The sequence below is a fragment of the Poecilia reticulata genome, chromosome 4, assembly GCF_904066995.2.
Source record: "Poecilia reticulata chromosome 4, P_reticulata-male-v2, whole genome shotgun sequence".
Lineage (NCBI taxonomy): Eukaryota > Metazoa > Chordata > Actinopteri > Cyprinodontiformes > Poeciliidae > Poecilia > Poecilia reticulata.
Genome location: NC_088833.1, coordinates 12872874 through 12885167, shown reverse-complemented (window position 1 = coordinate 12885167; position 12294 = coordinate 12872874). Strand labels below are relative to the sequence as shown.

Below are 12294 nucleotides of genomic sequence, written 5' to 3'. Positions count from 1 at the left end.
GGATGCTGGATGTATTTCAGTGATGAGGCAGTAAGTTAAGCACTGAGGAGCCTGTGTGCATCTAAATTTGTTGTCTACCTGTTCAGACCTTTTTGCTGTTTTCCCAAACCACAATTTCCCTGAATGACCATTAATGGTAAACTCTGTGCATATATAAAAAGAAAGTTACCTTTTTATCAGCTGGAGTCAATGTGGATGTTTGAAGCAGGGATTTTTCCTCAGCACATGGACTGGGCACCTCACCTGAAGGCAGTCAAATACAGACATTGTCAGCTCTTTGAATTCCTGGGTGCACATTTTCAAACATTTTGTTTCTGCACATCATCACAAATTTAGTCTAATCGTGATACAAAAAATGTCATTAGAACACAGTCACTGCATTAACATGATATGAAATTAATCAAAGCAGAAAATAATAACTTACAGAAAGCTTTGAAGTACAAAAAATAAATAATTGAATATATGCAATTTAAATATATCAGTTTCGTACACATGTGAAATTTCATATTTGAAGAATATGAAATATTTAATATAAAGAAGCTTTAAATTAAAATGTGAGACAGATATCAAATTTTGAGATATATGTTTATTTACAAATATTCAGAAAATACAGTATCTAAATATCTCTTATCTTACACCAAATGTGAAGATGTTTGGTATTTACAACATTTTACCTCTTTTTTTGATAAAAATCGTGTAATAAGAAAAATGTTTATTGAAAAAAAGTAAAAGTAAGTAAGCTGTTGATTTGTTAGACACTGAATGAGAAAGTCTTTTTCTGTTTAGAAGAAACAGAAAAGTCAAAACATACTGGGTGATTACTATAATTGAGCAATATTTCTAACTATGGGATATTGGACCCTGTAAAGTTCTTAAATATACAATAGGTTAAGAATATGTAGACTTTGTGACTTTTTCGTTTGTCGTGAACCTATCTACTTCCTCTGACTGCCAACTGTCTTGTCTCTGTCATGTTATTCATGACGAGTCATCGCTGCTTTTCACCCCGACACTGGTTTATAGATTGGTCTCCGAGGACAACTGCTTATTTGAACAGGGTAGGCAGCCTGCCTTTAGCACATGTATCTACACACATTATGCAGTATCTTCATTTGTCTCCATCTCATTTATATGTAAAAGGGCAGAAGGGCGGGTGGCTAGTCGAAAGGAGAGAGGTCAGTGTCCTGAAGGAGTTTATCTTTCTGAGACATCAAAGTTATGAATGTGAAGAAGAGAGAAAGCAGGACAGAATGGTGCGACTCAAAACAATCTGGAAAGTATTGTTTTGTGACCAAACTGATTTGTCACAGCTGTTACACTGTATAACTTATCTAAAAGTCCTCAAAGAGTCAAACACAATGACTAGGTGTGAATTACAAAGGTTAAACAAATTTGACACATTCCTGTGTTTACTTGCTTAGAAGAGAGTTGCAGATATAATTACATTCATGTTGTCTGTGGCTGTGACTTTTGCTGTAACAATGGTTGGAAACAGAATTAAAAATACTTAAAAGCAAGAGAAAAACTGGAGTAACCACAAAATCTTGATATTGAAAATATGTGCAATGAGTCACATTGGTGCATTAACGACAACACAGCCATAGAGTGTAAATTGAAAATCTGTTTCTCAAACCCAAATCCCAGAGAGTTCAGTTCATTTGAATGCAAGCACTGTAAACTCCTTCAGTATCCATCATTAGTGAAAATACACTTATTGGATCATTTAAAGCAGCAGAATGCAACTGTAGTATATTAGATGATGGAAACAAAACATTTGCATTATTGAACAAACAGTAAATGTTCTTTAGTTCTACTACATAACTTCTCCCTGATGCTTCAGAGTACATCCAGGAAGGAAAACCTCCCTGCAAGGGCAGCTAAATGAGGTAACACTTTACCCTGATAGTCTGAATTGGCCTGCGACAGCAGTAAAACAATGATACCAGAAAAATAGCCAAAAAAGCTTTCTGCAGTATAAACAGACCTTTATGTAAACAAAAGTACAAGTTCAGAAATTGTTTCATTTTACAATGATCACATTTTGTCATACAGTGGGATCTGACATGAGGTAAAAAAAAAAAAAATCAAAACTTGGCAAATTCATTTGTGGTGATTTTACAGATATAATTACATAATTTGTTATGGGCCTCTGAAAGTCCGTTATTTGACATTGGACGTACAGGCTGCTTAAAACATTCCCAGGCACACTACAGCATCAGGATCCAAACTCTTGTGTTTTTTCTTGATTACATTTCATTTTTGCCATAGTCAGAGTATTTGATAAAGCAAAGTGCATGTCCTTCTAATGATGCCATTTAAATGTAGCTTTGTTCATGAATTGTCTTTTAATTAAATATATATCACAATGTAAATCACAATGAAACCTACATGCTATGTAGTATTACAAATAATGATACGAATGACACTGTAAACTGTAGCTGAACATAGCAGTCGTTATCAATTTAATCAGAACAGTTGTGCTGTGATAAAGCGTTAGTGTTGCATTTATGTGGAAAGTAACTGATTTTTACCAAATCAGAGTTTGGTCATGTTTGGAGGAATAACAACTAAAAAGTTTTCTGAAAAGATGAGGGTAGCATTGGCAGTGAGCGGTGCAGAGGGAAGGTTGGGTTCAGGAAGTTTTCACTCCTTTCTTCCCAGTGTGCCCCTGGCCTTTCCAATTTCCAGTGAATTGCTGAAAGAAGCCAGATACAGGCAGCGTAATCACCAGCTAATAAGAAGCCTTATTGAAAACAGACAGCCGGTGACATATTACAAGCTTGAAAGATGCGTGCTTACATTTGTACACACACAATCACACTGACAACTTAATGCACATGACCACACAAAGATGTATAATTGCAGTGCGGTGTATGACGACAAACACTAGAAAGAAACAATTACTGAAAATGTGTAAAACGTTAAAACAAGCACATGTGCAAACATCAATACACCAACAAAAACACTAAATCCTCACCAGACCCAGATCCTTTATCCTACCTCTACTACCATCGCAGAAAAGTGCAAGCATATGGCAAAAATATAACAAATTCCATTATAATGTATCAATTATCAATTAAGAAGCAAAGAACAGGATCCCTATGGGTCTTACGTATGTGAATGTGTCTGTTTTATATGACTATGAGAGAATAGGAAATAACAACGATGAGAATTCTCAATAACATTTGTGAAATACTGTAGAAGTAAAGTGAGAGAAAAGAAAACATGCAAATAAGTTGTTTCCAAAACGTGCATCAGATATTTTTCTGCCTTTATTTTATTTTTTTTGACATGTTGCTTGTTTGTAATTTCAGTTTTCTTGGCTTGAACCACAAAAAGAATAAAGATATTTATAGCCAAGCCATGCAATATGTGGCTCACACAAATGTGTATAGTGGTTCTGATGAATAAATACAGTTTCTGACACCGAAGTTCCATTATATAAGTTAATAGAAGACATTAAGGTGCCCCATTAAAATGTATTGGACTAGTCAGCGGGGCTCATCTGTTTCTAGGGTGGTACTACTGAAAAAGGAGCATCAGAATTGCTACCTTTTGTATTTTCACAAATAAAGGTTTTATGAACCTCAATTTGTACTTACATTGCCTATTTTTAGTGTTGAGTTATTCACAGTATTATTTTTATGAACGAAAGTGAATCACATGCTGTCCACACTCATTAAAAAACTATGAACTAGTCCTTTAATTTAAGGAAACTACCAATCACATGCCAATTTTAGCATCCTCAATCTAATTTTTCTCACAATACCTATGAAACATTTGTATTTTTTCTGTCATTCAATTATGTTTTCTTTCCCTCCGGGTATCTAAATTCTACTACACAATTTAAAAGTGATGTACCACTGTAAACAAGTGTTGCTGGTTAGTCAAAAAGGTGATTCTTACTAAACGACTTTCATGTTAATTTAAGAATAGCTTCCTTTCTTACTTCAAAATGAGAGTCTCAAACAAAGATAAAACAGGATGTCAAGCTTAGAGCTACCTTTTTTATAGCAAAAGTTTCAAAAAGCAGCTTACACTTTATGAAGAAGTCGTCCAGTTACCAGAAATACTGTGGCATTTTACTACACAATCTTGTTCTATAAGATCCTGTAGAACTCCAGCTACAAACTGCTCTACCTTGCAGCTCGGGATCATACTTGCCGTTTCTAAAAGGGGAGTTTTTTAAGTGTATAATAAGAATATTGTAATTGAAGTATTTATCAGTATTTACAATCACCTACTTGCACATGGATCTGTAAAAAACACTGCTGACAATATCTTCCCTATTACAATCTGCTATAACCGGACACCAGTGAATTCCCTGTTCAGGAAATCAGTTTAAAGTCATTTGGCCTTTTTGACATGATTCATTATTCCACTGTTAGCATCAAAGGAAGACGGATGCGTAGTGATTGAAAAGGGATGCCTTGAAAAGGGATGGACAGCATCAATACACGTTTAATTGGAACTAAGTGGTCCTAAGCATGAAAAGAAAATATTCCTGACGCCATTATACCATCACTAGCAGCTTGGATTGTTGATACAAGGCAGGAAGGCTCCATGCATTTTTATCATTCGGGCTAAATTTTGGCCCTGTCTAAGAAAGAGACCAGTGACTGTATGAGGCACTGCTGGTAGATTTTTGTTGGTGCTTCTCAAATGTTGCAAAAACAACCCAATAATAAAGATACTTACATAAATGTGAAAGAAGTCCTACTACACATGCGATATGCAAAGTGAGGGGAGGGAGAAGGGAGATTATCATTAACGTGCTTTTTTCATAGAAGTGACATATGGGTTTCATTCCTCAGTGTTTAGACCCATGTCAAATGCATGTTTAGACATGCCAACATACATTGCAAGACAATAAATACTGTGACAGCAGCTTTACTAGAAGTAGATTGAGAAGTATGAAAAGGAACCCAACCCAGGTCTCTGAATTCCCCTTAAAAAGCAATCAAGGAGCGACGTGAAGCCTCATACACAAACACCTCTCATCACAATCCACGGGACTCAGAGAAAGCTAGAGCATGTTTAGAGGAGTTGGCATTCTCTACTTGACTGAAGCAGATCATAGAAGAGTTTGAGAAAAACACATGGCTGGAATAAGAAGAAAGCGATTTTGAGTCTGAGGTTTGAGAGAAACTTTTGTGATTTACAAACCACCAACTTGGCACTCAGACACCCTCTCTCATTATATTTGTAAGCATTTGTATTTGTTCTGCACAGTTTTGAACTTTTAAATTGTTTTCATGTCAGCTAAAAACAAAACATAGTCGCTCAAATATACAAGGGCAAACTGTTGAAAATGCAAAAAAAGAAAAAGAAAAGGGAAATATGCTAATAATCAAACTGCATAAGCATACATATCACTTTTCAATACAAAATAGCATCCATTCCAAATGCATTTCCTCTTTTTCGCACACACAACCATTCATCCTAAAAGTGCCTCACCCCCCTTGTGTAAAGCACTCCCAGTATTCTGCTTACACCATCAGCAGCATCAAAAAGGACAATCTATGTTCCCTCCTCTGTCTTCTTTTTTCATTTGAGTGACTATGAGCGGTAGCTGCAGCAGCTGCAGCATCTCTCCCTGCCCGTGCTCAGTCGGGGTGAGGCAATAGGTTTAGCAGGCGAGGAGGCGAGGCAGATTTATGGTGGTGGATGTGACCTCTGGGGCCGTAACACGGTGATGGGTGAGTGGCTCTCAGCGGTAAGCTACTGGCACTTGACAAAGTGCCCGAAGCAGAATGAATTTACTTCTCTTTTCCTCAATCATCAAGCAGCCACTGCCCTGACCCCCATCCTGACTGCTATAACAAGATCTCCCATCTCACAAGGGCCTGAAAAATTTACTGTCACATCTACTTTTCAATGAGCTCAAGTGAGCACTTCTTTCACCTTCAGCGGAGCAGGTGCTGGTGTCGAGCAGGGCTAACCTGCCCCCAGTATGAGTTTGAGTGTGTATGTTTTATGTGTGCGTGCATCAGGGGGAACTTACACTGAGAGCACTCTGCACCCACAGGTAAGCTGGTGAACTCACCTCTGTGTTCATCCACAGCCCTTAATAGGGCATTTATAAATAGAAAATTAAAGCAGGAAGTACCCAAAGACACACAGGTATTCCACAGTTTCATGCAATGTTTATAAAACTTGTGCATTTTCTGAAGCACTCTTAAGTGTAATAAGGTTACCAGGGACACAGAGGGCAGAACTATATGGATGTCAATAGACACCTCTCCCATTTATATTAAAAGTCAATCTACCTTAACACATCTCTTATACACACAAGCACACACAGCAGGCATTATGGAATCTGTGTGTATGAAGGCTTTCATCAGCCTGATGGCAGTAGAGTTGGACTTAATGATCCCGGTATTCTTTTTTTTTTTTTATAACCAGTCGATAAATCTTGATGCCAACACATTTAAATTTCACCTTTCATGCTCTCTACTCGCTAGAATGAAATATAGTGAAGGTAAAAGAAAATTAAGAACATCAAATGAAAGCTAAAAATGATGCAACAGATTTTTTTTTCTTCAGTCCAAATTGTTTGGATTTTTCCATACATCTGATAATAAATGAAATACTTTTTCTGTTTAGTTTCCACACGTTGAAGCAAAAAAAAAAAAAAAAGAAAAAAACAGTTTTAATGAATCTGACAAAAATACTTTGAATCTCAAAATTAAAAACTCAGTATGGACTGTAAGGGTTATTTTGACCTCAGATTCAACTAAAGCTAATGAGAGATTGAAATGGTTTGAAATCAAATAATCTCTACTTCTTTTTTCTTTTTCAATTCAATAAAAAAGAATAGGATTTTCTTACGTTTTTAAAGAAAACAGTAAATAAACAAAGTTTAGAGAAGAAATGAAGAAATGTACAGATTTGATGCAGTTAAAGCTGTTAATTCAGCATGGTGAAATAAATAATTTAAGCTGTGTGGTCATGAACTTCAGTACTTTGTAATATCAGGTAATATCAAAGTCTAAAAACAATAACAAGACAAATGTTTTCAAATCAAATTCAATATTTTTCCTTCTTTTAGGTACACTGAACAAACACAATTTCTATAATGTTCAAATATTTTAGAAAGATGAAAATAATGAAGTGCAATTTTGATTCAAAATAGTAAAGCTACATGGAAATAATGTTAACTTTGCATCCTCTAGAGTCCCTGAGAGATAAACAAATATGTTGCATTTTAATTCAGAATCAATTTGAAGATAAATATCTAGTTAGTAAATCTTGGGTCCACCATGCAGACTGATTCAATAAAACAGGAGATAAAATAGGTTATGACTGTTCTTCTTTATAACACAATAGGGTTTTAAAAAGCACTGCACTATATTGTCCATTGATATTACAGTTACACTGCCAATCAATAACCTGTGCATTAGACAAAGAAACTAGCCTGTGCTCACATTTCTATTTGTCAAGTTCAGTCTTGAATATGTCATTACTAATTCAAGCTCTTTTCTTTTTATGATCCCAGCCTCACCAGCTCGAATAATGTTATCATGATGAGCCGATAAAAATCAATGATTAAACACGTGTAATTTCCCAGAGACAATGTATTAAAATTTATTGTCTCTTGCCTTGCAGCAGGCATCACGAGAGCCCCGGAGCGACTTACTGTCTGTGGGTTACAACTGAAAAATAAAATGGGGATTAAAAGCTACTCAATGAGCTGCTGTGAAATTGATCAGGCTATGAAAGCTGCTCCACGGCTGCTCTCGCCTGTTAGGCTCCAGAGTGCAGGATTAAAACTGTGGTAGAAAGGGAACGGTGAAGTTTCAGACAGAAGACTGTAAAGACTGAAACTCGGATAGGTTGAAGGGAATTCTCATGGTGTAACGCAGAAAACAGCTTTGCTTGATGAGATACAAAGCTTTGAAGGAATTCACCGTCACTCAAGTTTACGGTTACATGAGACGGAACAAAACTGGTGATAGAGAATTTGAATGAATTAAAGAAAAACTCTAATACGTTGCAATAATTATATGCTTTAGCAGGTAATCTATAAATCTAAATAAAATCATGTAAAGTATATATAGAAAAACAAATAAAACTAAAGTAAAAGCATGGAATAAAATGCAGAGAATACAGCAGCCAATCCATAATCTCTGAAATAGTAATATCCAAAATAGTCTGTGATGTGCAAAGAGCTTCAGCACTTAAAATCAAGCTCCAGTTTAGTGGTCCTGCTCTGCATTCCACACAGACTTCTTTTCTAGTCTCTTCCAACCTCTCTGGTTAAAAATACAAATAACACATTCACTTGTATCTCTAGGAAACTCTGTGGGGCCATGTTCTCCAATAACCCATGGAGATTTACTGTTTGATCATCAACTTGGACAGTATTCCGTTTGGCCTCCTTTTTAAATTACATAAAACGAGAAAGAAAGAAAAAAAAATCCAGTGGCCACAAACAACACCTCTGGCTCAATCAGTGGCAGTGGCTCAGCAAACTGCATTTTTCTTTTAACTTTCAATTCTCCTAAGCATCCGTGCTTCACAGCCCCTAGGGCTATTGCCTTTCTCAATCTGTCCCTGGAGAGGCAGGAGTTATGGTCCCTGTCGATTGAGGAGAAAGGGATGTTATTCCCCTGTCACCTCCTGGTCGTGCCGCCATCCTCCCAGCCCTGATCTACAGCCTAACCACACCGCCTCCCCTTACCGCCTTCCTCTCTCCCTTTTCCCCACTTTTTCTGTCGTAAGCTGCGGGTATGTCGTTGCCATGGACTGTTGAGATGTGGATGATGGAAAAACGTTCTTGCAAAGGGGGTGGAGGTGCTGGTTGTGGCTGATGTTTTTGCTGTCATGATTGTTAAATGACAAGAAATTTGCTTATCCAAATGGACAACGGATTCTAGCAGATATTGAAATAAATGTATTTCAGTAACCAAATGCTGCACATTCATTCATTTACAAAAATAATTGTGCCGTCTGTTAGGGAGATGGGGGAAACAGAGTGGGCTGAGGGAGAGGGGATGTGAGACCCGGTGGCCCAGGGGAGGTGACCTATCCCAGGGCACCTGCAGGTCCCTGAATGACACCCTTGATAGTGGAGCACTGACAGGGTTAAACATGAAAGGCAGTTATCTGAAGATTACATGTGCTGGCCGTTAACTCATGTCACAGGGGTCTAGGTAGATGTGATTTTCTATTGTTTATTTGGCTGACTTGTCCTGAATATTATACATATATATATATATATATATATATATATATATATATATATATATATATATATATACTGCTCAAAAAATAAAGGGAACACTGAAGTGTTCACTTAAATGTTAAAGTGTTCCCTTTATTTATATATATATATATATATATATATATATATATATATATATATATATATATATATATATACTGAAGCCATTAAATAGACGATCAAAGACTAAAAACTATAGTAATGAAGGTAACAGAAAGTTAATGTAGAACAATTTCTCAAACAGGCAAGAAACAAAAATCAAAGCAACAGTCCAGATATGCGTTTCATGATTGAATAAGATTATAACATGAAATAAGACTCAAAAAAGAGTCTTTAAAGAAGATGCATACTACCCCTCTTAATAACCCATGTCCTTAGTTAACTTTGCAAATTGCATGCATGCAGAGTTAACGTGGTTTCACAGAAACCTCACAGAGGGAAACTTTCTTTTCTTTGTTCTCAAACTGAAACTGAAATAGGATTTATCAAAACTTAAGACGCTGCAAATCACTTAAACAACCAGAACCAGCACAGACATTAGTACACCTGACACATGCACAGCAGACAACGTCCAGACCTCGAAGTGTTTGTACCTATTTCCATACTGCCCAGTGCTCATCTTTTTTTTCCCCTCTTACTATTATGCAACTTAGGCAAATCTTGAGTTTGTGAGGGTCTTTCTGGGTGAAAGAATAAATAAATAAGCAGATAAACAGATGAATAACCCAGAGGGATGGGAGCGCATGTGGCTTGGCCATCCATCATATATCCTATTACCCTCCACTCAGCAGCTCCTGCAGTATATATAATGTAGTCAACCTCCATAAGCAGATACAAATTCAACTGTTTTCCTCCTCAATTTGTTACAACTGACAACAGCATGGACTGTGCCTTGTTGTTTCTCTGAATTATGAATAGATTCCCCTCACCAGACTTTCACTTGTGCATGATAGTGTGGTGTTTTATGCAGAACAGCTGTGGAAAACAAATGTGTAAAGCCTAGCGCAACTTGTAGCAGTTGGACAAATATGCATAAACAGCTGCGTTTAAAGGTACCAAATGGACTCAATTTTTCAACTCTGGATGGGTTATATTGGGGTGATAAATATAAAATACCACGCCACAGTGCAAGTGCAGGGAATGTAGCTGTTTAAGTGTTTCAAATGATCTAAGAACTGATTCAAGACATTTTACAGTAAACAACGATACAGTAGACATGTAAATCAAAATCTCAATTCTTGCCACAAGTTCCTTTTCCAAATTTAGTCTTGGAACAATAAATACTATGAGTATTATTCACCAGTTATGTGACATAATTGGATTGGGTGGGTAAAACAAAGAATGGGAGGAAGAACTATCAAAGAAAAGTTATAAAGTAAATAAGAAATTAACAAATCAGATGTAATATTGAGATTGACAGAAACCAAGCTGTGAGTGGTAGGGGAATGTAAATATATGGCAAACTGATAGCACATTTCACCCACCGCTTGTTTGTTTGGCTATTTATACTGTGAGGCTACAATCAGGTTCTTCAAAGCTTCAAGCCCACATGACGAGAGCCTATTTCAGGGCTGCACTTCCCCCAGATAGCTGAGCCAAATCTCATTCCACACACACACACATACACGCGCACACACGCCCACACACAAACCCAAAGTCATATGTATTTAGTTGTCCATCATTTCAAAATGTAAAAAGGATGCTGGGGGGAATTAAGTTTAATTCGTGTACAGAGGAAAAAGGAGTGAGAGAGAATAGGAGGATAAATTGTAAGGAAGTGATTTTTTTTGGGACTTGGCTGAACTCTCAAACCCTGTTTGGTTAGAGCAGATGTGGAATTAGTACACATCAGTTTGCATCAGTGAGACACTAAACACAAGCTGCTTCTTAGATGCCAAATACCTCTCTGTCATTCAGACACAAACGTGTGCATGCCTCACTTCTAGTGTCTATGGTTCTGCTAGAGTAATTATCAGGATGATGTCAGTTCCCAGAGGATCAAATTCTTCTACTTGCTTTTTTAACCGTGGTAGTGCTGAGATACCTGTGGCGTGTGAAAAAATATTTTAACTAGGGAAAACAGTCAGGTTTTCGTTTCATTTAAAACAACAACAAGCCAACAGTAGTTGAGAGGCAGAAGAAGACGACTGTCACACTTGTTTCAGATTGTCAAACACATGTTAAATTCCAACAAATAAATATAAAACAGTTTTCTAATGGCAATTTCATTTATTAAGGAGAAATAAGAGGAAAAGCAACCAGGCTCTTTACAAAATAAGTTGCTCCCCCCAAAAAGATAATCGCTGGTTGTGACACAATTTGGGATGTTTGCAATAACTGACAATCAGTTTATATTTATGGTGGAATTTTGTCCCAATTTTCTTAGCAGAATAGCTTTAATACAACTGTAGAGCTTCTTCAAGCTGCTGCAAGGTTATCTGAAAATTATGTTAACTGATGCCAAGAAAGCATCAGATCTTACAAAAAAAAGTGATTTCAGGAAAGTGTGTTCTTACTACTCAATGTATTTATGTAATTATTTTTGAAAGGAGCTGTCAGGGGTTAAGGTAAGATCCTGTTAGGTAAAGACATTCTTCAGAAAGAATGAGAGAATTGTGATTTAACACAGAATTTAGCTAATTTTTCCTGAGTTAAAAAGGCCATTAGGAAGCAGTGCAAACCTTATGAAGCCCAATGAATGATAATAAAAAGGCCTAATTTGGACCTATGAGATTGAACTAATACCTGTAATAACTTTTAGGAAATTGGCTGAAAGCCTACAAGAAATAAAGGAAAGAAGAAGGGAAAGAAGAAAGGATATATTTTATCACGACATTTAATGCCTATGTGCATTACTTCGTCCTGTTTTGAAAAATATGTGTACACTAAAAATAAATCTTATTGTTAAATAGCTGTAGTTATGTTCTGATTTTGCAGCAGTTCACCTATAGCCCCCAAAGTGCATGACCAACTATAGCACATTTGCAAAAACAGTAGGTGATCTGATAGCAAGTACTAAGATGAAATCACTTTGAGCACGTCTTTCCACAAGAAAAGTCTTTCGACTG

General features: G+C 36.6%; 1 protein-coding gene across 1 annotated transcript in view; it reads right to left on the bottom strand.

Annotated features, from left to right (window-relative positions):
• LOC103463509 (adhesion G protein-coupled receptor D2) overlaps nt 1-12294 on the bottom strand; it is an 82029-nt gene that overhangs the window by 17420 nt on the left and 52315 nt on the right. Inside the window, exon 24 of the mRNA XM_081606262.1 lies at nt 170-243. Coding sequence (XP_081462388.1) covers nt 170-243 — 74 coding nt within the window. The remainder of the gene's footprint in view (nt 1-169; nt 244-12294) is intronic.